This window comes from Populus alba, chromosome 13, assembly GCF_005239225.2.
Source record: "Populus alba chromosome 13, ASM523922v2, whole genome shotgun sequence".
NCBI classification, from domain to species: Eukaryota; Viridiplantae; Streptophyta; class Magnoliopsida; order Malpighiales; family Salicaceae; genus Populus; species Populus alba.
Genome location: NC_133296.1, coordinates 6,094,715 through 6,122,687, shown reverse-complemented (window position 1 = coordinate 6,122,687; position 27,973 = coordinate 6,094,715). Strand labels below are relative to the sequence as shown.

Here is a 27,973-nt window from a genome sequence, read left to right as displayed (position 1 = left end):
TTTATATTTATAAACAAACAGATAGCACGAGAGAAAAGGGTAAAAAGTAGCTTCGTTATCCCATTTTGTTACAACCGTCACACGCTGCCGTTTTGCTTCTCTTTTTCGTCTGGTAACCCTAATCTCTCTCTCCCCCTTCTATAATACACATGCATTTATCCGTGCATCATCCATCCTTTGAATTCTCCGTTCTCATTTTAATAAAAAACTGAAATCAAGCATTTTCGCATAAAGAAACGCATTTTTTTTTTTTTATAGAAATTGAATGTTTTTTCTTGGGATCAATTGGTAGCAGGAGTGAGTGAGTGAGTGAATTTTGGATAATAACGATGCGGTTTTGTAGTTGAATTGGAAGTGGTAGAGGTTCTTGAGTTGATGTTATGGCTCAGCAACAATCTTCACGTCTCAATCGGCTACTCACTTTATTAGACAGTAAGTTTTTGTTTTCTAATTGTCATTTTTGGATCTGATTTGATTTTGTTCAAGTTTTCATGTTTAATTACATGAACAAATATATATATATATATATATATATATAATTTTTTTTTGAAGCTGGTTCGACACAAGCTACAAGATTGACTGCTGCGAAACAGATTGGGGATATTGCGAAATCGCATCCTCAAGACTTGCATTCTCTCCTGAAGAAGGTTTTTTAATCCTTCCTTTTTATTCTGTCTTATTGCGTGGTGGTTTCATGCACGTGATTCTTTAAAGTTAACTGATTATCTTTTGTCAGCACCATTTCAATATTGTTATGTACGCTAAGAGTTGAATGAAACATTAATTATAAATGTGTAGGATGGAGCTTTTAATCTGGAATGTCCATATGAGCTCTTTATTTCCCATTATAGCATATGGTGTTCTGGCATAGGTGTCGATAGAATGTGATTCATTCAAAGGGAAATTTAGAGCTTTAGTGTTGTTTTCAGCCAGTTGTAAATGTATCCTGAAGGGATTTTTTTGACAGTTAAAGAATGGCTCAATACCATGTATGTCCCCACGTATAAAATTTTGGTGAAAAGAAAGAGTTTCTTAAGGGATTATCCATGTGGCTTTGCAGAATTATTAAGACAGTTCATGAAATTTTGTTTTTTTTTTTTTTTTTTTTTCTGGGAATTTAAGTTCCTGGGCTCAAGAGTTTGTTCATTTCTGTTATTTCTATTCACTTTAGGTAGTGGATACTTTAAAAAAAATGGAACTTTGCGTTCATTGTGCTCTTGTACTGTTATCCCCATAAGTTTTTTCGACTTTCAAATATGTAAAAGAACTAGCAATGTATTCAATCTATTAGCAGACAACAGAGGGGAACTTTTAGTTAGGCGTGCTTTTCTTGTATACATCTCATTCATTGGAGTTGCACCATTCTTTTCTGCACACCTATTGGACTGCACTATTTATAAACAATGGCTTATTTATTTAACCTTGTTATAAATGAACTCCTTACCAAGTTAAATAAATAACCCATTTCTAACTAGTTAAACTACTAGATTTCCTAGTTTTAATAAAAAATAATAATCTTTCTCAATGTTGATATCACCTTTGTTATTCTTGTTGTCTTTGGAATCTTGCTTTCTTTCACCCTTTTCTATCTTTGTGAAATTAAATATATAATTCATTTCAGTTTCAAGTAGAAATATTTATTAAATAAAATTTCTTATACATTGTTATGATCCATTAATTCTAGACTAAAGCCTCCCAATTCTGACCCATCTCTTTTAAAATTATGCATTTTACCTTTTGATTTGAGTCGACTCGTACAATTTACTGAATCGTACTGAATGGAATCGAATTGTGACTGAATCATAAGATTCATCCTGTGATTCATATCGTGAATCGAAAGAAACAACCATGCCTTAGATGTTTCTTTTAGAGCATTTGGGTTTGTGTTTAAAGCTTGGCTGGAAGTAGGGGTGGGTTGGCTATGCTTCTAGATCAAATTGGGTTAAAGTGAGGTAAGGGTGACTTGTAGTGTAGGATTTGGAAGTTTTGGATGCTTTTTTCGGAAGCTTGATTCATGTTTTACAAGTTAAGCATTTTCCATTGGGTTGGACAGTGTGGGATTTGATCCTTGGAAAATGGAGAGTTGGCGAGAATCTTTCAAAGAGGGTGCCTGATATTGATTACAAGGATCTTCTCGAGCACTTAATCTTCTTTAATGATCAAATTTGTTGCTGATCTTTTTATGTGGGGACTCATTAGGCCAAAAGAATGGGTATGATTCTGTGGCAGCATGTGGTGTTTGTAATCTTTTGGTGTAACTAGATGGGGAGAAATGTTAGGATTTTGAAGGTTTTTTTCATGACTAGATGGCTGTTGTGGGGTGGGTCAATATTGCTCCTTCCTCATGATATAATGCTTTGGGGCTCTCAGAGGAGTTTTGTGGGCATAAATTTAGTGGGACTAAATTACTCACCTTTTGTATTGAGATTTGTTTCTTTTCTTTTTTCTTTTTGTTAGAGATGACTTGTGCTCGAATTCTTTTATGGCCGGCCATTCTGTTATTTCTATAATATATCTTCTTCTATGAAACGAAAAAAATTCTCTTGGGTTGGATTGTCATCATTAGGAAATAGGAACATTCGTGGCTGTGATTTGTGGAGGTTATTCACCAAGGTTAGGGCAAGTTTGCCAATTTTGTATTATTTTTCTTTGGGTGGGTTTGAGGCCCTTGGTATCATGCTGTATTTTGGTTTCTTGAAATGCCTTTTATGTTGTTGTTTCTTGAACTATATATATGTTTTCAAGGAAGAAGAGAATCACAAATGGTTTTACTAAGTTGGATTAAGAGTTAAATTGTGCTCATATGTTATCTTGAGGCATTCATAGATGGTGTATGGGATCTATTGATACTTTTTTTTGGAAAAAATGGACTTATTGTCAGTGAAAATGGGTTCTTTGTGCTCTTTTTTCTGTGCTTCAGTGACGGAGAATGCTTACTATGGAAGAGGACATAAGGGGTAAAATGTCCTTTTGGAAATAATAAGGAGGTGATGTGGACCTCAATCTACTTTTGAGCTTTTTGTGAAACTTTTCGCCATGACTTTTTATTGGTACATGGGATGGGAGTTGGGGATGATAAAATGTGATTGAACTGAAAGAAAATTTAAAAATCAAGGTGAAGGTGGATTCCTTGATTTTAGAGTTATCTTAATCAGTCAATGGGAGAATGTGTGCTGTAAATCTAGTACTGACTAAATTCTCTTAGTTTCTTTGGTGATGAAAAAACAACCTAAAACATATAAAACTCCTTTACAGACCAAAAAAGGCACTTGATGCTTGGCCCATCTCATTCATTCTTTGATATAAACTACCATTGGCCTTGATCATGAGCATCTAAGGAATAGTTAAAGACCTGTGAGGGTGTTATTTCAGATTCCATGTACTTTGCGCTAGTTGAGATGAGGGTATTTGTAGATGTAAGGTTTGTATAAAAGTATGTTTTTAAGGAGGGAGAGGTGGCACCCCCTAGGATAATTTAGGGAGGGGTTTTAACTTGTGATGGTTTAGTTAAGTGTGCTATGCAAACATATGGTGCATAAGGTAAAAGAGTAATTGGACTCAATTAGTATGAGTGAAGATGATGACAGACATATCAGATTATGGTCCCGGATGGTATAGCTAAATGGCAGCCTGATTCAACATTGTTATTTACTCTGATCCGGTCAAGGTGGTTTTTGTTTACCAGCATGTATGTGGTCTAAATTCCTATTACCAAATCTTTCTGTCCCATATGAACATCCTTTCTTAATGTATTAAAGAGGGCCTCTCTAACCAGTAAAAAGTGGTCGGTACAGTAAATGTAGAGAAAATTGTAACTAAGCTGAAGTGTACCAGACATGAGCTGTTGCCTTAATGCACATTTAATCACTTAGTTTGCAATTTTTTTTTAATTATTGAAATTGTTGCTCGCCTGTCATTCTGATGTAATTTTCAAAGATTGAATTGACCCTTTTGCTTTAATCTCCTCTTGTATGGGTCAATTGGTCATGATATTGTGGTTTTGTGGTGACCTTTTTCTTGTGAACTATTACTGAATGGTTCTATTCATTGTAATGTATCAGTTTAATTATATTGGAAATGATGATGATAATATTATTTTATTTTTGCAATAATGCTATCATTGACATCAAATCTTAATATAAGTGCCTTGTGAAAATAGGTTTCTCAGAATCTCCATAGTAAAAACTGGGATACAAGAGTTGCAGCTGCTCATGCGATTGGGGCTATTGCTCAGAATGTCAAGCACACTTCTTTGACTGAATTATTTGCTTCTGTCGAAACAAAGATGTCTGAGATTGGGGTTTCAGGTCATGTTGAAGATTTGGTGGCATGCCCTAATTTTCATTCTCAAATAATATCAAACGGTTTATTTAGAAGGTTGCTGATTGATTGATTTTGCACTCTTTTACATTTATTGTACGTGGATTTTATTTTATTTAGTGTACAAGCAAAAAAAAAAAAAAGTCTTCATGTGCATTGATATTTATTTTTCTTCACCTATTTAACAGCTTTGACATGAACAAAGTGTTGGAGTTCGGTGCTTTGTTGGCATCTGGAGGTCAGGTAATACTATTTCTTGCACTGTCATGAAATTCCATTGCTCTCTGGATTTTCCTTGATTAGCAAAAGAAGTTTTATAAGAATAATGAATGAGCAGACTGTTTGGCATCATCTGCATTAGATAAAAGATTCCATTGTATATCAGAAATATAAAGGAAATCTATTCTCTGTCAAGTGTTTCTGTCTTTTCTTCTTTGCATGTCATCCTAAAAAGAAGTAGTGGAAGTGGAAGAATACAACCCCGTATCTTTTGATACCCCCCCTAAAAAACCTTGCCCTTTAATGCTTTCACAGTTCATATTCTATGGAGCTTGGAATGTCCCAAGTGACAACCATGGCTCCATAATCAAACTCCTTTGGTGCTTTAGCCTGAAAACAGTGTAATAACAGGTGATTCACTGGTTTAGCAGCTTTGTGAAAAGATAGCACCAATTTGCCAATAACTCTCTTGGAATGATTACATTTGATTCAATTTCAACTATTTAATCTTTTCTTTTGATTATACGTTATATTTAGGAAAAGAAGGAAGGGGTTACATGCTGGCTTTCAACCTAGTGAATCTGGTTATTATACAAAGTTTGTTATTTGATTGACTGTAACATTAATACAACTTAAACCATTGAACGGGGTACATCCCTAACTCTTGAACCAAGGGAATGGGATTCCAGCCACCTTTTCTTTTTGGAGAGTGTTGGAATGCTGATAAAGATGTAAGAGGTTAGAGAAGTTGAAGTGAAGAAACAACAAAGAACTCAATTTCTTCAGTGTTTATGACGTGTTTAACCGTCATCAAATCTACCATAATGCATCTGTATAAAGGAGAGGCTCTCTACATAGATTGGTCAACCATCATTATTCTTTCCAGATGGGATGGTTAGCATTCTGAACCCATACTCTTAATGTCATAACCTGATTAGATAGGTTTACAGATTGAATCCCCCCTTCAAGGTATTTCTTTAGCTGAGTGGGGTGCCATAAGAGAGGAATTGGCAGTGCAAATTGAGCATGTCATTTGAGTTTGGAAAACTTGGCTCTACGGAATGATGTGTAGAGTGGTGCTTGGGTATATCCCACAGAAGCAGTGTTTTCAGTAGGGCTTAACTTATTTTAGGTGGATACAAATGCTTAGTGGATGGGTATTCAGTTCCTTTTTTTCCCTGACTGCTTGGGTACTGTTAACTTGCCTTGTGACATTTTGGTGAATGGAAAAAAATAAAGGAAGACTACTTTTTCTGCAGGGATGACTTAAGAGTTTGCAGGGCCAATTTCTTATTAGATTGCATTATGGAACAAAATTGATGTATACTTTTGAGGAGTTGTGCCATTGACTATATTAGATAATTCATATATGAAGTTAAATCAACATAAGGCATTTTGTGAAGGAAACTTGCTACCAGTCCTGCATAAATATTATTTTAGCTGAAGTTGGCTGATTTAGTACCAGTGTATTGATATTTAGAATACTTTTCAGGAAAAAAAAGAGAGAAAGAAAGAAGAAGAAGAAATGAAGAAAAAAAGAAAAAATGATTTGGTTTGAGGGAGCAAGAGGAATCTTTAGGCTTTTCTTGTTATCAATTTCATCAGTACTTGAAGAATTATTTTAGTAATGAACATTGCTGGTATCCACACCTTGCATATGCATCAGCAGTACTAGGACAATAGTAATCTCTGATGGTGCTGATCAGGGGACTTGTTCATATGCTGTGAAAATTTATAAAAAAACTTGAAATTTCATCATGTATGATTCAAACTTGCACCTCTGAGTTGTAATAACTTTTTATCTTCACAAACCTGTTGGGGTATTCATTGGGAATTTGCACCCATCCCCTTTTCTTGTACAGGTCCCTTTATTAGATATTTGGGGTGGTTCACTTTCTTTTGGATGGGCAAGGAATTTGCATGACACAAAACTGCTTGGTGCTAGCTTGGCTAGCTCCATTTCCTTTCAAATGTCCATGTTCTGATATGTAAGTATATGCATCTATGTCAAGATCTGATATCAGTTTTGATCCCAGGAATATGACATTGCAAATGACAATTCTAAGAATCCACGGGAGCGATTGGCTCGCCAGAAACAAAACCTGCGACGTCGGTTGGGTTAGTAATTGATGCCACTATTACCTTTCTTTCCTTTGCAACAAAATAGTGTTTTCTTTGCCTAGTAATGGTGCTTTGCATCTGGTTTGTAGAGGAGTGTCCTCAGTGAATATACTAACCCCTCCAGCTGTTCTGTGCAATTGTTGTTCTGGCTTTTCATCTTTTGGAGAAGGGAAAATGCATATTCTCCAATGTTTTGTCCCCCCCAACCCACCCACACACTAAAAAAAAGAAAAAACAAAGAAAAAGAAAAAGAAAAAGAAAAAGAAAAGCACTAATGTTCAATATGCTATCTCCTTCTCGCTGGCTTGTCTCCTGAATGTCTGTTTGATGTAATGGACTGCCGACATGTTGTCTGAAGTGTTTGTTAATTCGCTCAGACACCTTGAAATTTTGTGGCAGGTTTAGATGTTTGTGAGCAGTTTATGGATGTCAACGATGTGATTAAAGATGAAGACCTTGTTGTCCACAGACCAGAGTCTCAAAGAAACGGTTTAGATCATAGATTTTACAAACACCCGTCTGTGCATAACATCCAGCAACTTGTTGCAAGTATGGTTCCGAGTGTAATTTCCAAAAGACCAAGTGCAAGGGAGCTGAATCTCCTAAAGCGAAAAGCAAAAATAAATTCCAAAGACCAAGTGAAAAGTTGGTCAGAGGATGGGGATACAGAGGTTGCTTGTCCTCAGAGTACAACTCCAAAGGGCTCAAATACAGACTCCTTTAGCTTTAAAAAGGTACCACAATATATCTCTTACTGCCCCTTGTCACAGCTTATGTACAGGTGTTCTTGAATATACAGACATTGAGAAGCAAATGATGTGCTCCGTTATTATGCATGTTTCCTTCATGCATTTGATCGCTCATCTTTCTTGAGGGAGCATTTTATGTTCTTTCATTATCTTGTGCAGATTTAAAGTCTTTAATGCTGATCGGTTTATCTTAGGGGCATACTGTTTAGTTTTTCAAATAGGAAGATGTTTTTGAGAGACGGACATCAATCTAAGGTGCATGTGTGCCCACTTATTGCAGACTTTTGCCAAGCCCAAGGGCATGAGCAAGATATCTTTTAAGCTGGCAAACCTAAAACCACATCTACTAGAATAAACTGTTAAGTAGTGTTTTTTCCCTGCCTGTTTTGATGTTTTGTGTCTAGAGCCACTCATAGGTATTTGGAGCTATTTTTTTTTAGTACATCGTATCAGTGGGCAAATGTCTAATTTTCCATGTGGTATTCATTTCTCTTTCACTGAATGGAATTTCTTATCTGTTGAAGAAGGGTAAAACTGGAGAGACTGAAAGGGTCTTAGATGACCAAGCTTTAAAAACAGTATCAGAGTACAATGGATAAGGGTATGCACCAGAAATCTTTGGGCTTATAAATTGTAATTCTCCATACAGATTACAATGATTCATCTTTTGACTTTACCAAGAGTCCTATTTTTGTTCTTTTATTTTAACTACAATTGAAAGAAATAGCTAATTTCCGGTCACAAAAGCCATTTATAAGATCTATATATTTTATTCTGTCCTTCATCTAGTTTATGTGAGAGATGAGAGCATCAAGCAACAGGAATTGGAAACATTTGTAAGAGACAAAGATCAATGCTTATACTGAATAACTTCTCCATCATTGTGAATCCTAAGTTTTAACGAAGACAAATTTGGAGACTACCTTAAAAGCTTTGGTCAATGGAATCAATTCAATGCTTGTTCTATAAAAGAATAATTCAATATTGGAAGGTAACAGAATTGTAGTGTTATTCTGGAAAGTGGATCTACAAAATGGGACGTGCCAAATGGTTTGATTAACTGACAAAATACCATTGGCGAAACATCCATCATAGTTTACTTATATTATCATTGTTTGCTGTTGTAAAGTCATATTTGTTATACCTCCTTTGCTTTTACCTGTTCTACCTGATCAGTCCGAGCTGCAATTTGATGCTTTCTTTCTATGCAGGCAGATGCTGATGAAGAAGACAACTTGGAGCATGATGGAGGTGGGAGGTGGCCTTTCCATGGTTTTGTTGAACAACTTATTGTTGATATGTTTGACCCTGGTTAGTTTTTTGTTTTTATTTTGCTAGATTAGGATTGTATTGTGGTTCCATTCTCTAACTGTAGTTTGTGTGAGAATTCTTTGGCAGTTTGGGAGGTTCGCCATGGCAGTGTCATGGCTTTGAGAGAAATCGTAACTCATCATGGTGGTTCTGCTGGATTGGTTGTGCCTGACTTGAGCTTGGATGGTGCTCTTGATGATCTCAGAGAGAGAGAATATTCAAATGCCATTAAAAGAGAGAGAGAAATTGATTTGAATTTGCAAGTTTTAACAGATGAGCTTGAGCCAAATCCAAAAAGACATAAATCTGAAGATGTGTCATCCCAGACAATGGATATGATGGTCTCTACTAGCAATCTCGGTAGTAGTGACATTTGTGTAAAACTTGAGCATAGTGGATGGAATTTGCCTGTTGGGCAGGTTAATAGCCAAGTTGATATCGTTAGTTGTGTTAAGATGGATCCCGAATCTTACCCTAATGATGCATCTTATTCTGCTGAAAGAGCTGTTGGCATGGTAGAGTCAAAGGGTTACCCTGAACACCAGGGTTCTTTTATGAAGTCAAATTTGCAGAACAGTTCTCCTGAAAATTGCGAGCTGATGAATTTGGTTAAATTGGCCAGACATTCTTCTATAAAAAATAATGAATTTCTTCAAGATTGTGCAATTCGTTTCTTATGCATATTATCACTAGATCGGTAAGTGTGCAGATTCTTTTAGATTGCCCATAAATTGTTGCTTCTTAAGTTTCAATCTTTCACCCATTATTTGGCTGGGAACTATATATATATATTGATTTTAAAGATTGTTGCATGGGCTACATTTCTACGTTCCATCCTCGGATTAGTATATATGTGATGCTTTTGAATTTTCTTTCTTTTGTGCAGTTTTGGAGACTATGTATCTGACCAGGTGGTTGCTCCAGTACGTGAAACTTGCGCCCAAGCATTAGGTGCTGCATTTAAGTATATGCATCACTCTTTAGTTTATGAAACATTGAATATTCTGCTTCAAATGCAGGTAGATATCATATAACAACATGCTTTTTAGTCTCTATTATGTTGGAGATGCTGGGTATGATGTATACCTAGTGCTTTTTCGGTGATTTTTATTTTTCTGTCATTCCTCCTTATTCAGCGTAGGCCAGAATGGGAAATTCGTCATGGAAGCCTTTTGGGCATCAAGTATTTGGTTGCTGTTCGACAGGTGAATTTTCTCTCTCTCTGGTTTATTGAGTGCTTATTCTAGACCTCATGAAATTTATTTCAAACCATTTATTTATTTTTCTTTTATCATAAAATTGAATGAAACATGTGTAGAAAAGCGCATTGCATTAGGGAGTCATCCTCCAAAAGGACAGAGATGTAGGAAAAAAAGGAAAACTTGGAAAGATCCAGAATGTATGTATGATAAGGAAGGGGATCCCTCCATTCCCCTTGAATGTGAGATAGAGAGACCCATTTATAACTCCCTGAAGTGTTCATTGCACATGTCATGCAAAAGGGGGCAAAAAAAACAGCACGGTCTATAGCTAGAAGTGAAAGAACCCAGTGTCTTGAACTTTTCAAAATTTTCAACGTAGAGAATCTTGAACAAGAACTGATCACTGGGTGGATTTTAACAGGCCCAATCAAGGCTTCAACAACCTTGTCTTTACTGTGACATTCAGGTTTTAGCTGGCCTGACTGGAGTATCTTGTTTCTGAAACTGGAACTTGGGTCATGCCTGACCCTTTTTAAACCACTCGATCTTCCCTTTTTCCTGTCTTGTTCCCATATTCGATGCATATTTCTTTGGGAAAGTGGAAACTAAATTTGAAGTCCAAGTGCCCCTTTTTGGTTCCATGGCTGGGATAGATAATGTGTTACATCCTTTACCTATTTTGTGGCATGATGGGGCTGGTCACTTGGATTAGTGGCAGTTTCAGATTCTGTTTCTTTATTCCTTGAATAACAAAATGTTCATCATTTGTAATGCACATGCTTGCTTTAATGTTCTCAGCTTCCAAACCAACTAATTATATGTACTACACATAGATTTCCTGCCTTTATTTTCTATTCAGGTTCTACTGTACTTCTGTTTTCTTTTCATCTACTCTGGAAAATGTCATGGTGAATTGATCTTTTTCTCTTTTTGAGGGTTTCATGGGCATTTAGCTTGTTTTCTGCAAACTCTAATTAATATTTCCCAGACAGATGAGATAGAAAGCTAGAAAAAAACACGTGCCAATATAGTTAGGAAAATGGGAAAGATATTTCTAGTGGCCTAAAATTTGTTGTGTTTGCCTTGTAAAGAATATGCCAAGCAGACTGTTGCTCATGGGTCTAGGTAGCTTTGGTAGTAATTCTCTTTGCCTTGATCCTGAGGGTTTGCTTTTGGGTCTTGTTCACACCAATGGTGTGGGGGCTTAAAGGGAGATATCTAGCACTGGATTGGAAAAACATGCACCAAAAATATCGAGGCAAGGTACTGATGTTTTAAGGAGGGAACTAACACCCAGCAAGTGGAGAGAAGACATAAGAGAAACAACCAATGCTTAAGATTTTGAGTTTCAAGCATTGGCCTCTTCATGCATACACTTCATTAATTTACAGACACATTAAAGTTGTAATTTTTTTTTTTTGTGTCATTTGTATTTTTCTTCATCATGCATCTCTGCTCTTTGTTTACACTAGGAGATGCTGCCTGATTTGCTTGGCTGCATTCTACCTGCTTGTAAAGCTGGACTGGAGGACCCTGATGATGATGTCAGGGCAGTTGCTGCAGATGCTCTAATACCTACTTCTGCTGCAATTGTTTCCATGAAGGGTCGGACATTGCATTCCATTGTTATGCTACTTTGGGATATCTTGCTTGATTTGGATGATCTAAGTCCTTCCACTAGCAGGTACATCTACACACTGGGTGACTTGGTATTTGCTATTTTGTTTTGGGTGACAAGCAATATTACTAGTAAAAATAAGCTTTATATACTCTTATTTGTGTGCTTGGAAAGTATGATGTAATATATACAATGTGCCCATGGCATAAGCCATCTTGGTGCCATCACCGCCCACTATGTTTTTGTTTTTTTCCATGTTTCCATTCTTCATCTTGGTTCTTGATATCTGATGCCTGTATTGCATGTTCACTTCTTATGATTTTCTTTTTCTGCATACAAGAAAACTGAGGACTTTTCAGTCCCCTCTGATGTCAGGTAAAGGAGACCTTAAACTGTCCTAGAAGTGCTACAATAGTAGACTATAAAGATGCAAATGAAAAAGATCTATGATACTGGAACTGCTGCATGGGTGAAAATTGATTCTTGAAATTCTATAATTTTTTCTGCCCAAAATTTCATAAAACTCTTAAATTCTTTCTTTTAAACTCCTTCACACAAATCCATAACAACTCCACTATACTGGGTTTACTGAATCCTCACAACAAATCACAAAACATCTATTCCATATCTCAAACCACTAGGCAATGCTAATTTACAAGCCTTTATTACAAAACATCTTGTTGGTTGTTCTACACCATGGGCATCCGCCAAAAGGTGAAGATATCCTGAAGCTAATAAAACTCACAATAGGGCTTTCTAGTCTCTTTGGATGTCTGCTACATACACTCAAATGCCCTTTGAGCCGAAGAACCTATAAAGCCAAAAACCTACTCTTATCCCTCAAAACGTTGCTTCCATTGATGTGGTGATTACATATTCTAGAATCCAAAAAAAAAGCTCGCAGTCTTTGGCCTTCCCCAAAGCCTCCCCAAAGCATTTAAGAAATGTTATCAATTGAACCTGGAACCATTCATGTATCCCACAAATGCCAAAGCACCATATATCTCCACTAATGGTAGATTCTAGATTAACCGTGTTAACTTCTAGAAGGAAAACAAGAAGGTAAAATCCATCTCCCCCCTGTCATAAAACACAAAATTTTGGATGATGCTTAACATAAAAATCCATTTTGCATATTCCTATGCTATAAATCTCTAACCCTCCGGATTTACACAGAAACATTGATTATCACTTTTTCTCCCCATAGAAGATTGTGCAAAGTTAAGATTGCTGATATGGTGCCTAACTTTGCACCATTTCTTATGTAGAGTGATTTTCTTTGAAGTGACCTTTCCTTTAAGATTTTATTGGCCTCAACTTCTTCCCACCTAGTCTTTATTCTATAAATCAACTAATAGAACTTGCACTAGGTTTGTATCTCCTAATATTGTGCACTCCTCTCAAAATCAACATTCTATTATGTGATCCATTGTTAACCTTGAAACAGGAGCACTCTAAAACATTTGTACTCCTGACCTTTGAAAGCACAGGGGATCGGGTTTTAAGAGGAAAATTTCCATGTCAATTCATTGTTGCTGGCATTGGGAACATTTACTGGCGGCATATACAATATGGATATTTTCTTTCAGCTTTATTTATTGTTCTTACCACTGGGCTTTATTTACGAATGTTTTTTTCTTGGAATCGGTGCTAGCATTCTTCCCTTTCCTGGAACAAAGTCATATCCTTCCTTCCATCTGCTGAGGATTATAATCTTTGGTTAATGTTTGGAACTATAACTTGTCAAAAATGACAGGGTTTCAATCCATTGGACTTTGGTGATATGTTGAAACTTGGACTATCTTTCAAGTGTGACTATTCACATGTTGTGGTAGTCTGAATCAATTAAATATTATAAAAGAGTTTATGTTTGAACATCAGTTATTTTGTTGCAGTGTGATGAATCTGCTGGCAGAAATATATTCCCAGGAAGAGATGATTCCCAAGAAAACATCAAAAGAGAAACAAGAGTTGGATTTAAATGAAGTGGTACATGTTGATGATGTTGGAGAAGGAAGAGACTTGCAAGAAAATCCATACATGTTATCAACATTGGCACCACGATTATGGCCATTCATGAGGCATAGTATCACATCAGTCCGACATTCAGCGATTCGAACTTTGGTAAGTCTTTTAAATTTCTTTTTATTCAAGCGTCCTTTTCACTATCCCAATTTGTTAAAATTACCAAGTCAAATCATCATGGCAATGACACTTGTTTCATTCCCTCATAAGTATTTGTTCACCGAAACTAGAATTCTTGCATATCTATTTCATTTGACCTCTTCATGAACAATTGTTCTCATTCCTTTCATACATGTTTCCTTTAATGTCATTAAGCATATGCTAGCATGGGGGTTCTATATGCTGAGGATTCTATTCTATCATGTTTCATTTAAGAATCTGATTTTCAGGAGCGATTGCTTGAAGCTGGTTATAAGAGGAACATTTCTGAGCCATCAAGTACATCATTTTGGCCCTCTTTTATCTTGGGAGATACCCTGCGTATTGTTTTTCAGAATCTGCTGTTGGAATCAAATGATGAAATTTTGCGTTGTTCAGAGAGGGTTTGGAGGCTCCTTGTCCAGGTTTCCTATATAACTTGGATGCATGAAATGATGCGCATCAGATATTTTGAATTTTTCATTTCATTGTTGGATTCATTATGTTTTTTTCATACATTGTTTGCATTTTTTTTTTCTGTCACTTCAACAAAGTATGCAATTCCATAAACTACTTGTGCATTGGAAGCAGCACTATAGCATTTTCATTTTCGAGGCATAAATTTATCCGGTTCAAAGAGTAGGACACTATACATGTATTCATATGCTGCAGAGGATACTGGCAAAACTAGAGGCATGGCAGTAATAATCTCAATAGTGAGTTGAATTGCAAATTCTTGTCCCTGTAAAAACTATATTTGGCCAGACTAGTTCTTACAATTGTAACTTGATACTTTGGAATTTAAAATTTTGACAAGCACTATTTTTGTAGAGGCAACTTTTCTAGTTGCCGACTAAAATTACATTTTATAATGTCTACAACAGTTAATATGTTCTAATGCTTTGCTTGTTTAGTGGATTAATTCTTGTATTCAAATGTTATTTGTCTATTTGCTAACTTGAGTATTTCTGGAAAAGTTTCTCTAATGTTTATAATTTTCAGCTAGTTCCTTTGCTTCTCACTTTTTTCTACAAGGACTTGCTAATTTTACTTTTCTTTTTCAAATTTCTTCGCTGACATTAGTGCCCAGCAGAGGACTTGGAAGCTGCTGCAAGTTCATACATGGCTTCTTGGATAGAACTTACAACTACTCCATATGGCTCACCATTAGATTCTACAAAGATGTTTTGGCCTGTGGCTCCACCTCGAAAGTCTCATTTTAAAGCAGCTGCTAAAATGAGAGCTGTAAGGCTTGAAAATGAGTCTTGCAGCAGCATTGGCTTAGATTTTGAGAAAGAAACTATTCCTCAGCAAGGAAATGGGGATGCTTCTGCTAGCACAGTCAAGATAGTTGTAGGTGCTGATGCTGAAATCTCAGTAACTAATACTCGAGTGATTACGGCTTCAGCTTTGGGAATGTTCGCTTCTAAGTTGCGTGGGGATTCTATGCAACATATAATAGATCCATTGTGGAATGCTCTCACCTCTTTATCAGGGGTTCAGCGGCAGGTAGCATTCATATTTAAAGTTAAATTACCATTCTCTCTCCCTCTCTCTTCTTAATAGTTGTTGGACTTCATCAGGTAGCATCAATGGTTCTTATATCGTTGTTCAAAGAGATTAAAAGGAAGGAATCCTCTGAAATCCATGGGGTTATGCCTGCTTTTCCCAATCATGTTGAGAAGTTGCTGTTCGATTTGTTATCTTGTTCTGACCCTGCACTTCCAACAAAAGATTCAGTTCTTCCATATTCTGAGCTCTCAAGGACTTATACAAAGATGCGCAATGAGGCCAGCCAGTTATTACATGTCACCGAGTCATCTGGCATGTTCAAGAATTCACTGTCAACTATTAAAATAGATGTGGAAAAATTGAGTCCTGATGAGGCAATCAATTTTGCATCAAAATTACCATTATCATGCAATGACAATGCTGGTGATGAATCTACTGGACACAACATTGTTGATGATATTGATTCATCAAAACAGCGACTTCTGACAACTTCGGGCTATTTAAAATGTGTTCAGGTATGTTCCAGGTGTGATATTGTGTTTGTCTAATGCTTTTCTATTGAGCATTTGTATCCTTTTAAGTTTGGAGAACTCGATATCACCTGATTTATCCTTTACACATCTATCTATATCTAAAATTTGGCTGATATTTAGATGTCTACAGCTACCCTGTCTGGATCGCTTGCTGAGTTCTGACTTTATTTTTAAGTATTCTGTTCTCCATTTTCTCTCATTTGATAAAATTGTTCTTTATTGTTACAATTTGTGTTCTCCAGAGTAATTTGCATGTTACTGTCTCCGCATTAGTTGCTGCTGCAGTTGTCTGGATGTCAGAGCTTCCTGCACGGCTGAATCCGATCATTTTGCCCCTGATGGCCTCAATCAAAAGAGAGCAGGTCTTTTTCCTCCCTACTGTTGTTGTTGTTGATGTTGTCTTGAACCAGATTCAGTTTTGATCACCAAGTACAATTGTTTGTTGTTGTTGCCATAAACCGGAATCAGTTTTGATCACCAAGTACAGTTGTTTCTGGATTCTGATATATATTGCATGCCATTTTCAGGAGGAGATATTGCAACAAAAGGCTGCTGAAGCTCTTGCAGAGCTAATTTCACGTTGTATTGCACGTAAGCCTGGCCCAAATGATAAGTTGATTAAGAATATTTGTAGTTTGACGTGCATGGATCCTTGTGAGACACCCCAGGCTGGAGTCATTGGGTCCACAGAGGTTGTTGATGATCAAGATCTCCTCTCCTTTGGGATTAGTACAGGGAAACAAAAGTCAAAGGTTCATATGCTAGCTGGTGGTGAAGACCGGTCAAGAGTTGAGGGCTTTATTAGCAGACGAGGTTCTGAACATGCATTGAAACATTTATGTGAGAAGTTTGGGGCTTATTTATTTGATAAGCTACCAAAACTATGGGATTGCCTTGTCGAAGTTCTCAAGCCTGGAAGTCCTGCAGATGAACAACAATTTGAAAAAACTATCGCATCCATTAAGGATCCTCAAATCCTTATAAATAATATCCAGGTGGTTACCATCCTGATTTATCATCTAGACATTTTTGTTTTTGGAAATCAACCTAAAATCAGTCCTCTACTCTGTTACAATGGGGCAAAATCTTAGTTACCTGCACTGACAGAACATGACTGAACTATGGATGCTAAATTCAAGTCCAACTCACTACTGAATTTTGGACATGTTAATTATCCGCCTGTTTCAGGAACTCTAATATTAAATCAAAAGAAGAATGAGAAGGCTATGCTCCTTTATCTGCCTTTTTTCTTTACATAGATAGAAGAACACATTACTGTTACAAATGATGAGCGAGTGCACTTTAGGAAGCTTTTGAGTGCTTGAGAGGTCAAGAGGAAAAGTGAAGTTGCTCCATTACTGGACAGGACACTTGATGAGTTGATTGATAAAAAAGCTAGATATTTTTTCCTATTCCTTTTGAAGGGAGTGTTTTGTTAGCTTATTATTTTCTCTGAATTTATGAATTGCAGGTGGTGCGATCTATTGCTCCATTACTGGATGAGGCATTGAAACCTAAATTGCTCACACTTCTCCCTTGCATTTTCAAATGTGTGCGCCATTCTCATGTTGCAGTTAGATTAGCTGCCTCAAGGTGTATTACCTCAATGGCCAAATCTATGACAACAAATGTCATGGCAGCTGTAATTGAGGATGCCATTCCTATGCTAGGGGATGTAATGTCTGTCCATGCCAGACAAGGTGCTGGCATGCTTATTAGTTCACTTGTTCAGGGACTGGGAGTGGAGCTGGTCCCCTATGCTAGGCTACTGGTTGTTCCTCTTCTACGTTGCATGAGTGATTGTGATCATTCCGTCAGACAGAGTGTGACACGTAGTTTTGCTGCTCTTGTTCCTCTCCTTCCTTTAGCTCGAGGCCTAGCCCCTCCTAGTGGACTGAATGAAGGGTTAGCAAGAAATGCAGAGGATGCACAATTTTTGGAGCAACTACTTGACAATTCCCATATTGATGATTACAAGCTCTGCACTGAATTAAAAGTGACATTGAGGAGGTATATATTCTGTTCATATCTTGTGAAGTTTAGCAGCAGAATTGATTGCGCTCTTTGTATGTTCTTAGGTCTCCCTTACTCATTTTGTAACTCATGATCTTCATGTTTATGTTTTTAGGTCTCCCTGTTGGTATATACTCCATGCTAATAGAAGCTAAAAAAGAAAAATACCTAATTTTGCCTTTATGTGAACAATAAATCAACAACACTAAATCCAGTAACTCATCTGTTTTTCACTTTTAAAATAGAAGTAGCATCTTAAATGACTCTAATCAATAAAATGACCAACTAACCTATCAAAGACATATAAGTTAAAACAGGATCATTTGTGTTTTGACCAGCATGTCCTCTTGATTTGCAAGGATCCCATGACTCTTGCTTTGAATTTTCTCAAAGGATGTGCCTTTCATCTGCCATGGGTTTCTATCTTCTATCCCGTCTTTTAATTCTACTGGTGCTCTTTTAATGCGCCCAAGCTATCATAATAATATGCTTGGTGCTTCCAGGTATCAACAAGAAGGTATAAATTGGCTGGCCTTCTTAAAACGATTCAAGCTTCATGGAATTCTATGTGATGATATGGGGCTTGGTAAGACCCTGCAAGCATCAGCAATTGTGGCATCTGATGTAGCAGAGTTTCGTGCTTTGAATAACTGTGAGGATGTTCAACCATCTTTAATTGTTTGCCCATCGACGCTTGTGGGACACTGGGCCTTTGAGATAGAGAAGTACATTGATGCTTCTTTAATTAGTACTCTACAATATAGTGGTTCTGCTCAAGATCGCATCTGTCTTCGAGAACAATTTCATAAGCACAATGTCATCATAACATCATATGATGTGGTTCGCAAAGATATTGATTACCTTGGACAGTCCCTGTGGAATTACTGTATTTTAGATGAAGGACATATAATCAAGAATGCAAAATCCAAAATTACAGCTGCCGTGAAGCAGTTGAAAGCCCAGCATCGCCTAATACTTAGTGGAACACCAATTCAGGTCAGACACAAGTGCAAAAACACACTGAACATAACATTTTTCTTTTTCTGACAAATGACCTGCTTTCTCTCACAGAACAACATCATGGATTTATGGTCCCTCTTTGACTTTTTAATGCCAGGGTTCCTTGGAACTGACAGACAAGTAAGTGTCCTATGTCTTGGTTCTTAGGAAGCTGTTTATTTTACGAACTGTTTCTGAATGCTGAGTTCACTTTATGTTGTTTCGTGGACTTGTTGTATGTGAATATTAGAAGAGAAAACCTGAGGATGAAAGCATTGAAGCAGGTTAATTGTTTGTTTTTAAGTGACATTAATGGATTTAATTATGTTCTGTGTGGTTCCTTTATTTGATGGTTCTAGCTACCATAAATTACTGTATTGGATTGCACCTGCTTTTCATGATAATGTCATGTAGTTACCTATCTTTTCTCCCTTTCCCTAAAACATGTTTTTTTGTGTGCATGTGGCATTCTAACTTCATTGAGAACCTTCAGCCATGCTATAGCACTTGCTTCTTGTGCAGAACTTGTGTATTATTAATTTTTCCATTGGCCCAACTTGCTGGAAATTACAATTCTGTTATGAAAACAATAGCTGGCTTTTTGTACAGCTAATGACAGATAACAGCAACCCAATTTTTGAATTGTTTTTTGAGTACATTTATTTTTATCGGATATTATCTCACATGTTTAGGAGTTTGGGATCTCCTACACACACACACACATATAATCACAGTATCTATTAGCACTCTTTAATATTTGTTCCAAATTTTTTCCACTTGATTGTCTTTTGATTATGGTGGTGATTGTTAATGTTTGTTTTGTTATTTTCATTTCAAGCATTTTTATCTTTAGACATTTTTTTTTTGTTTTACCAAAATCTTCATATTGAGTTCTATTTTATCATGTGTTCATAAAATAAATATCATGCTAATTACATATAATATAGCTAAAATTGGTTGAATAAAAAAAGATGCAACCTTTATACCTTCATTCCTAGTTCCTGTTCCTGGTAGACTAATCAAACCACTAAAATCTTTGGCTTGGTTCTATAAAACTCTGATGTTACCAAGTGCTTCAATTCCATTCTTATGTTGTGTGATCCATTCTCCTGTATGATTATTGATTTGATGAAATTTTGGCAGTTTCAAGCCACTTATGGGAAACCTTTGCTGGCTGCTAGAGATCCTAAATGCTCTGCCAAGGATGCTGAAGCTGGGGTACTTGCTATGGAAGCATTGCACAAGCAGGTGATGTCGTTTTCCCTTTTGTTCTCACTTTTCCCTTTTCCCTTACTTGGAGGGAGTAGGGGAATGTACCTTGTTGGGGTGTTGCAGATCTTATAGGTTGTCTTTGGATGTTGTTTATACAACAGGTCATGCCTTTTCTCTTACGAAGAACAAAAGATGAAGTATTATCTGACTTGCCAGAGAAAATTATTCAAGACAGATATTGTGACCTGAGCCCTGTCCAGTTAAAACTTTACGAACAGTTCTCCGGTTCCCTTGTTAGACAGGAGATTTCAAGCATGGTAAAGCTGGATGATTCAGCACAACCAGAAGGAAATAGTGCTTCGCCAAAAGCTTCCACACACGTTTTTCAGGTGATGTGTTTTTTTGTTGGCAGTGTGTTGTTCCCCCTCTGTTGTGCGATGTAATAGTTTTGAACAAACTAAGTTGTGCCACTTTTTTTAATCTTTCAGGCACTTCAATACTTGTTAAAACTTTGTAGTCATCCATTGCTTGTTGCTGGTGAAAAAATGCCCGAATCACTTGTATGCCAGTTACATGAACTCTTACCTCCAAATTGTGACATACTTTCGGAACTTCATAAGCTTCACCACTCTCCAAAACTAGTTGCTCTCCAGGAGATTCTGGAAGAGTGTGGAATAGGTGTGGATGCTTCAAGTTCTGATAATGCTGTGAGTGTTGGGCAGCACAGAGTTTTGATATTTGCGCAGCACAAAGTAATTGACTTTCTTCAACTAAATTTACTTCTTTACAATGTTCATCTTGCATTCTCTTCTATGATCCTTCTTTGCTTAATAATCAAATTTCATGTAGGCCCTTCTTGACATTATTGAAAGGGACTTGTTTCATTCCCAAATGAAGAAGTAAGTTCCCTGTTTCCTATTTTTAAACTAACCTTTTGTGCTTTGTATTTATATGAATGCCTTAAGTCTGTTTAATTCTATTGTATGTGTCCATTCTTGGAATTTCTTTTCATTAACCTTTTATACCTTCAAATTCGCTATTTATATCTCGTTGTGTTTGCAGTTACTTCTTTCTTTATCCTCACATGGTTTCATTTTACTCATTCAGTCCTTTGTTTATCCATTTCATTGCTTGCATGCAGAAAGGTTCCTGCTAGAGATAATTGCTTAGTCAGAGTATTAAAGGCATCATAATATGAATTATCCTCCTGAACTGAGAAAAAGAATTGTCACAGCAAGAATAAAAAAATATATTTATCATTGAATTGCCAATGGGATGTAATTTCTCTAAATCAAAACACATAATTGAATTGCTTCAATAAGGATTGCAGCATTGAAGTGAGGCATCACATGCATGAGCAACACGCTTATGATGTATGTGTACTAAAGAAATTTGTCATTATTGGTAAAATGACATTAACCCTATAACCCATCCAATCCTGCCTTCCAGTGTTTTGTTATGATACTTGGTTACACCCAAAATTCTTTTAATGGGAAGATTTTTAGAATTCTAGTTTGTCAATGATAGACTGCAAATATCACAGGTAAATGGATAGTGGATATTGTTTCCGTAGTCAATCGACTTTCCATTCCACCTATGTCTCGCTGCTGAGAAGCAGATGCTCTGGTCATCATTTAGTAGAGTTCTTCGTAGGGAAAATATATATTACTGCAACCTTTTGCTTTTCTTCATTGTACAGCGATAAAATTTAAAATATCTGATATTTTCACTTTGTTTTGGAGCAGTGTCACATACTTGCGGCTGGATGGATCTGTTGAGCCAGAAAAAAGATTTGATATTGTAAAAGCTTTTAATTCAGATCCTACTATTGATGCCTTGTTGCTTACGACTCATGGTAAGTCACTCTTTCGCCCAAGGTTTTTAAAATCGCTTTTCCAATTAAAATCGATGAAGGGTCCAAAAGGTCAGATCATGAAATCAAATTGTAAGATTTTACATATTTTACATAATGACTGTTCAATGAACACACTCTAAATGCTAGGAATCAACTTTGTGAAACTTATAAAATGAAAAAATACGGCTCTTGAACAAAAAAAAAAATTAGGATTTGTGTTTTTTAACCAATTTTCAAATTATTTTGATAAAAGATAGCATATATTTGAAAACTTTAGAAAATTTTATTATTGTAATAACAAATATAGTTAGAAAAAAAGAAAACAAACCATAACGGAGACATGATAGCCCAATACTTTATATCAAGCATGTGTCAATTGAAGCAGAGAAAGCCCCAGTTCATGGGCATCTCTTAACTTTTACTGTATCAATTAAAAAAAAACAGGAATGAATCACGTCATCTACCGCTCATTCTCATCTCCTCGCCTGTTTATCAAACAAACAGATAAGAACACTTTCAATTATCCCAGTCCCAAAAAAAATTTACTTTTCTATCACAGGTTTGACTGACAAACATCTCAAGCAGAGGGCTAATTTTTCTTTAAGTGGGACAAGGAGCATGATCTTGAGGGATACTATTGCGAGCTCAATCTTTCTGTTCTTTTCTTCATTCTGTCATCTATTCATCTCTCTTTATGTTCGTCTTCTATGGCTTTTGGGAAGTTTGGAATGCATTTAGAGCTGCACTCAAGCGCTTGCTGAGTGAATGATAGACTAATTTTGGGAGGTGTTAAATCATGAATAACAGTTAAAACTAAGCCCAAAAGGCTGCAAACTGGGATTGTTAAAATCATTAGTTCTTGATTTCACCAAGTCAAAGAGTGATTTTATCATGATCTTAGCACAGTGCAATTTTTGAAGCGATTTGAATCGGCCAACTTATATTGCATCATGAAATCGTGTGATTTTATGACTTTGATTGCGATTTTGATAACCTTGCTTCTCCAGTTGTTTAAGTTACTAAAGTTTATTTATCTTATGGCTCTCTTGGCAGTTGGTGGGCTTGGTTTGAATCTTACATCTGCTGACACCCTTGTCTTTATGGAGCATGATTGGAATCCAATGCGAGATCTTCAGGTAAGAAAACTCTATGTCTGAGATGTTTTCCCATCGTCATTTTGTCCAAATGGTATTTGTAATCTTTGCACCATGTGTTGCCTGTCATGTAACTTGTTAGGAACTTTACCAATTCACCGCCCAAAGGTTATTCTACTAGTTGGAAGGCAGGCAACCTTCAACACCTTACAAAATTTCAGTGGCCCTGTTGGATGCTACATACACTTCTAAATTTATGAATATATCATTATAAGTGCGTTCATCTAAGTGACTTACCAGCACAATTGATATGCCAATGAAATGTCAACTTTGTGCATGCTTGCCAAACCAACCTCCATGCTTTGTAAGCATTGCTGAAGTTTCAGAAGCTGGGGCATTGCAGGTGATTTGTACCCAAATCATAATATAAAGCTTAAGGATGCAACAAGCAATTTCGATGATGAAATCAAATGTGGTCTTTTGTTAGTATATGGACCCCCATGATATCCTGTATAACTTGGTATTTTGGATATGCTTGAATTTCTGTCAAAGAGGTGTAGCTCTCCGCCTCTCTTTGATTTTAAATGGCTTATCTAGTTAATTATGTCATATGATGTACTTGCAGGCAATGGACAGGGCACACAGATTGGGGCAAAAGAAAGTTGTGAATGTCCATCGCCTGATAATGCGTGGCACTCTGGAAGAGAAAGTTATGAGTCTCCAAAAGTTCAAAGTGTCGGTTGCCAATGCTGTTATTAATGCAGAGAATGCCAGTCTGAAAACGATGAACACAGATCAATTGCTCGATTTGTTTGCGTCAGCTGAAACCAGAGCAAAGGTATTGCTAAGAAAAGTTGTAACCAATATGTTCCGAGAAAATGCATTGCATCTTTTCTTTTTATTTACTGACCTTTTTTTATTTTAAGGCCAGCCTAAATTTGACTAACCTTTTTTTCCCCAATCTCCTTTTGGTGATGTTTCGTTGTGGTTTTATTTCCAGGGAGCTACTGCTTCAAAGCGCACAGACGGCAACTTTGATGGAGATCCAAAGTTAATGGGCACTGGGAAGGGGTTAAAAGCCATCCTTGGCGGACTGGAGGAGCTCTGGGATCAATCGCAGTACACTGAAGAGTACAATCTGTCCCAGTTCTTGGCCAAGCTTAACAGCTGAACCCTGGCTTCTCATCCCATGTACAAAGTGTATATTTGTGGTTGAGTTAGGAAAAAGAAAATTTTGGCGTTTTAACCGAGCATATTCCCCCCATTCTTTCTTTCCCCATAGTTTTTTTTTTTTTTGGTTCTCCTGATCGATGTGGGAGGCTGGGGAAGAAGGTTTTAGTGGTTGGTACGAGGAGCCTGAACGCAGAGATGAAGGGTATCGAGAAAAATCTCAACCCAAAATGTGCATCAGATGGGAAAGAGATTTGTACAGTTGGAACAATGTATATACATTTGGCCTTCTCTTTAATTTTAGCTCATCATTTCCACAGAAAGCACGAGATTGACGTGTCATTTTATTTCAAAGCTGCAGGTGAACTTACCTCAAAGGGTCTTCTTCTTCGTCATTGAAACGATGCTCTGCCCTCTGGAGAAGCTCTGGTACTTTTTTTTTTTTTTTTTACCCGTTCATAGCAACCTTTGCCCCCCTTAAACCGCCGCCTCCTAAATCCATTATTAAGGTTGTTGGAGCGTGGCAATTCTATGCATTTGCCAGCATCATATTTCCATAGCATTTCTATACATTTCCCAGCATTATCTTTTACTGAATACAAAATTTATGTTCCAACGAAGATTGCCAGTTTTTCCTGCACATGAGTGGATACAAATTAATCTTGTCTGAACGGCCTGACAAACTTGAATTGGGCGACTCCAAACCCTCACGATCACTATTCTGTCTCTCTTTATCACCAGCGAACCTCCCTGTGAAATAGCTCGACTGATATTAAACCTACTTCTGAAATAGCTCTAAAATAATATTTTTTGATTTATTAAAATTTATTTTTAATTTAATTATGTTAAAACGATAAAAAAAAATAATTTAAAGTAAAAAATTATTTGTAGGAAGAACAGTTAAATTTCATTAACTTAATATTTTTTAGTAAATGATATTAGACAATATGCATGCCATGGCAGCTGCAGCTTCCTACCTGAAGTAAAATACAAACAGCATAATCAAAGTATATATTTTTTTTTATATAAAAAAGCTTTTATTGAACCTTTTTGTTACATATTATTTCAAGGTTTTATGAATCTAACTTGAAGTGATCATTTATACAGACCACATGGAGATTTTGGCATCGGGAAGTTATGCTAATGGGTTAGTTTTAAAATATCATTTGATATATCTCTCATAATACAAAATAATAAAATGTTATCAACATTTAATTAGATTCATTATTGATAACTTCGTTTAGTTTTTTCCTGCCTCGTCTTAGAGGCCCTTTGGTAATGCAACAGGAACTAAGGTGTAGCCAAAACATAAGTTTTATATATTTGGTTATGTTTAAAACGTGGGTTGAAAGTGGTGGGACCTATCACCCTAGTGGCTGAACTTGTGGTTAGAAAAAAGTGGTCACCAATTGTTGCTGACCAGCAGCAACCGCAAGCAACCCATCGACATTGTCAAGAAATAACTCCTAAAAAAAAAGCTGTTGGATAATTAAACACACCCTAACTGCTCTCCCAGCAAAACTCCTCTTCAACAAATCAATTCAAACGGCCTCACTTCTCAAATATTCTCCTCCCCACTCATCCACTGTCAAAAAATTCAAGTAATCCTATCTCGTGTCGTTCACCAGTTCCATAAGCGTCAACGAGATTGTAAAGTATACTTTGTTCACTGTTCACCATCCTTTCTTCTCACCTAGCAGATCCCTTCATTTTTATCCTTTCTTGCTAAGCTCCTCAGCTTGTGAGGTTGCTGTAAAATTACAGTTGTTGCCACTGTGTCCCTCCTCCTTGTCACACAAAAAACAGGGTGAGCTCACAAACACACTCACAACAAAAAAGTTGTCTCGTCTACTGTCAAAAATAATTGCCCCCTTTTGTTTTTCTACCCGAAACGTTTGCCATGCACCTAATATTGTAGATCCGCTCAATATAAAGGTATATTGCTATTTGTTTTATTTTGAAGTTCATCTGCAACATTTTAAAATAATTTTTCCATTTGTATTTCTTCTCACAATTTGTTCGGGATTGTTGATGTTATGCATGTAGGGTCGATTTTTGTGAGAGGCAAAAGAACAAAGGGACACTAAGAAATTACTTGGACAAAAAGGAGACGGTTTTGCAGTAGAGTATGTTTTCTGTTAAAATTACGCCTCCTTGAAGATAATTATAGATATGTATATATGTTTAGGTGTTGTGTATTGTTCAAGGTTATAATATTTATGAATATATTGTGCTGTAAGGATTGTGAATTAAGCACAACATTTTGCTTGCATAGATGCTGATATGGAAAAAGAAATTCGGTGTTGTGATAATAGGTTAATTGACCATCTATTTGTTTTAAAAATTTTTGCAGAATTTGTTCTGATAATTGTGTTTAATTTGGATAATGTTGTTGCCATTTGAGTCAAATATGTGTTGCTTCATGTCTTTTATAGTTTTTATGCCTTGATCCTACAGAATGCTTGCTTATACTTATTTCTTTAGGATTTAAGAATTGGGAGGCGATGGTCTAACAGTAAAAAACAATGTTTAGAATCTGTTTGATATGTTTATGCTTTCAACTGGAAACTAAGCTAACTGCTAATGGATTTCAATTACCTTGATGATGCATAAAGATGTGCAGTATTGATGTGTGATGTTTGTAGGACACATGCATATTGTATGGAATGGTTAGAATTGTTATAGAATGGTAATCACTTGTAGGTGAATGGAGTATACTTTACACAGTATAATAAGTTCAAAAATTGCTACAGACAAACAGCTTTGAATTTAATTGTTCTTTACAGTACTGGTTGTAGTACACCATTGCATGTCATATACACTTCCTTCTAATATTACGCAAATGATTAGCTTGTTATAAAAATTCATGATGTTTGCTTGCAAATATGTTATCCAAATAGGAATGGATACTCCGGAAACTATTGATAAAGTTGTTTGGAATAAAGAAATGTTGCATGTCTTTTGTGACCTTTTCATTAAGGCTATCGACATGGAAATGAGACCGAATACTCATTTTGATAAGGCCGATTGGAAATATTTGCAAACATCTTTCAAAGAAATAACTGGTCACACATTCACAAAGAAACAATTGAAGAACAAATGGGATGGCTACAAAAAGGATTGGAGGATATGGACGAAGCTCATTTCAGAAACTGGTATGGGCTGGAGTGCAGAATTAGGGACAATTTCTGCAAGTGATGAGTTGTGGAAAACAAAAATTCAGGTTATTTTGCTGCCTCCTTAATTTTTAATTGCGTTAAATCTCAGTTTAGTAATTACCAAAATATTTAGGCAAGTTGCATTAAATAATTCCATTTGTTCTGTGTAGGAAATAAGAGGCACAAAAAAATTTAGGCGAGCTAGTATCGAACCGTTTTTACGGTTGAAGTTTAACAGAATGTTCTCCAACATTGTTGCTACTGGACAATATATATGGGCACCATCGGCTGGAATCCGTCGTGATGATAATGTTGGTGTTGCTGAGGATCCAAATGCCAATGACGAACAACCTAATTTGGAATAAGGAAGCGGTGATTCAGAAGAGGATGGAATTTCAAATTTCACCAATGATGCGTGCAACATGGTTAGAGGGGTTAATATGTCAAGCAGTAGCAACACATGCAGCAGTGGAAAAAGAAAAGAAAAGGAACGTCTTGACATCCAAGCAGGGGAAAAAAAAACAAGAAGTTCTGGAATTGGGATGCAACTACTGTCACGGTTTGATCACATTGTTAATAGTATGTCAAACAATAGTGATTCTACATCTATATGTAGAGATAAGAAAGGGTGTAGTATTCCTAAGGTTATGACTGAGCTGCACTCAATAGAAGGAGTTCATAATGGTGATGATTTTCATGTGTATGCTACTGAGTTCTTGGGTAT

The 27,973-nt window shown here is 36.4% G+C and overlaps 2 protein-coding genes across 9 annotated transcripts; both read left to right on the top strand.

The window, feature by feature from the left end:
* LOC118042444 (TATA-binding protein-associated factor BTAF1) lies at positions 1-27,315 on the top strand. 8 transcript variants are annotated; one of them, XR_012167672.1, is made up of 31 exons: positions 16-112; positions 344-432; positions 553-647; positions 4,160-4,377; positions 4,509-4,563; positions 6,576-6,657; positions 7,060-7,394; positions 8,621-8,720; positions 8,808-9,417; positions 9,607-9,739; positions 9,857-9,925; positions 11,395-11,606; positions 13,436-13,664; positions 13,955-14,128; positions 14,787-15,212; positions 15,287-15,730; positions 15,991-16,110; positions 16,276-16,743; positions 17,220-17,758; positions 18,265-18,757; positions 18,833-18,901; positions 19,904-20,008; positions 20,134-20,361; positions 20,461-20,724; positions 20,822-20,871; positions 21,718-21,827; positions 22,881-22,963; positions 23,547-23,759; positions 23,922-24,363; positions 24,447-26,026; positions 26,138-27,315. XR_012167672.1 is itself a non-coding variant. In XM_035050113.2 (29 exons), exons 2-29 carry the CDS (start codon positions 381-383, stop codon positions 24,090-24,092), a joined length of 6,147 nt encoding a protein of 2,048 aa, XP_034906004.1. In that variant the 5' UTR covers positions 16-112; positions 344-380; the 3' UTR covers positions 24,093-24,414. The 8 variants fall into 8 exon arrangements, 2 of the variants coding, with proteins under 2 accessions (XP_034906004.1, XP_034906005.1); XR_012167673.1 differs by lacking the exon at positions 26,138-27,315 and having other exon boundaries at positions 1-112; positions 296-432; positions 24,447-24,734; XR_012167671.1 differs by lacking the exon at positions 26,138-27,315 and having other exon boundaries at positions 24,453-24,734.
* Positions 26,994-27,614, top strand: LOC118042446 (L10-interacting MYB domain-containing protein-like). Its single transcript, XM_073404072.1, has 2 exons — positions 26,994-27,314; positions 27,420-27,614. Exons 1-2 carry the CDS (start codon positions 26,994-26,996, stop codon positions 27,612-27,614), a joined length of 516 nt encoding a protein of 171 aa, XP_073260173.1.
* Positions 27,615-27,973: the final 359 nt, after the last annotated feature.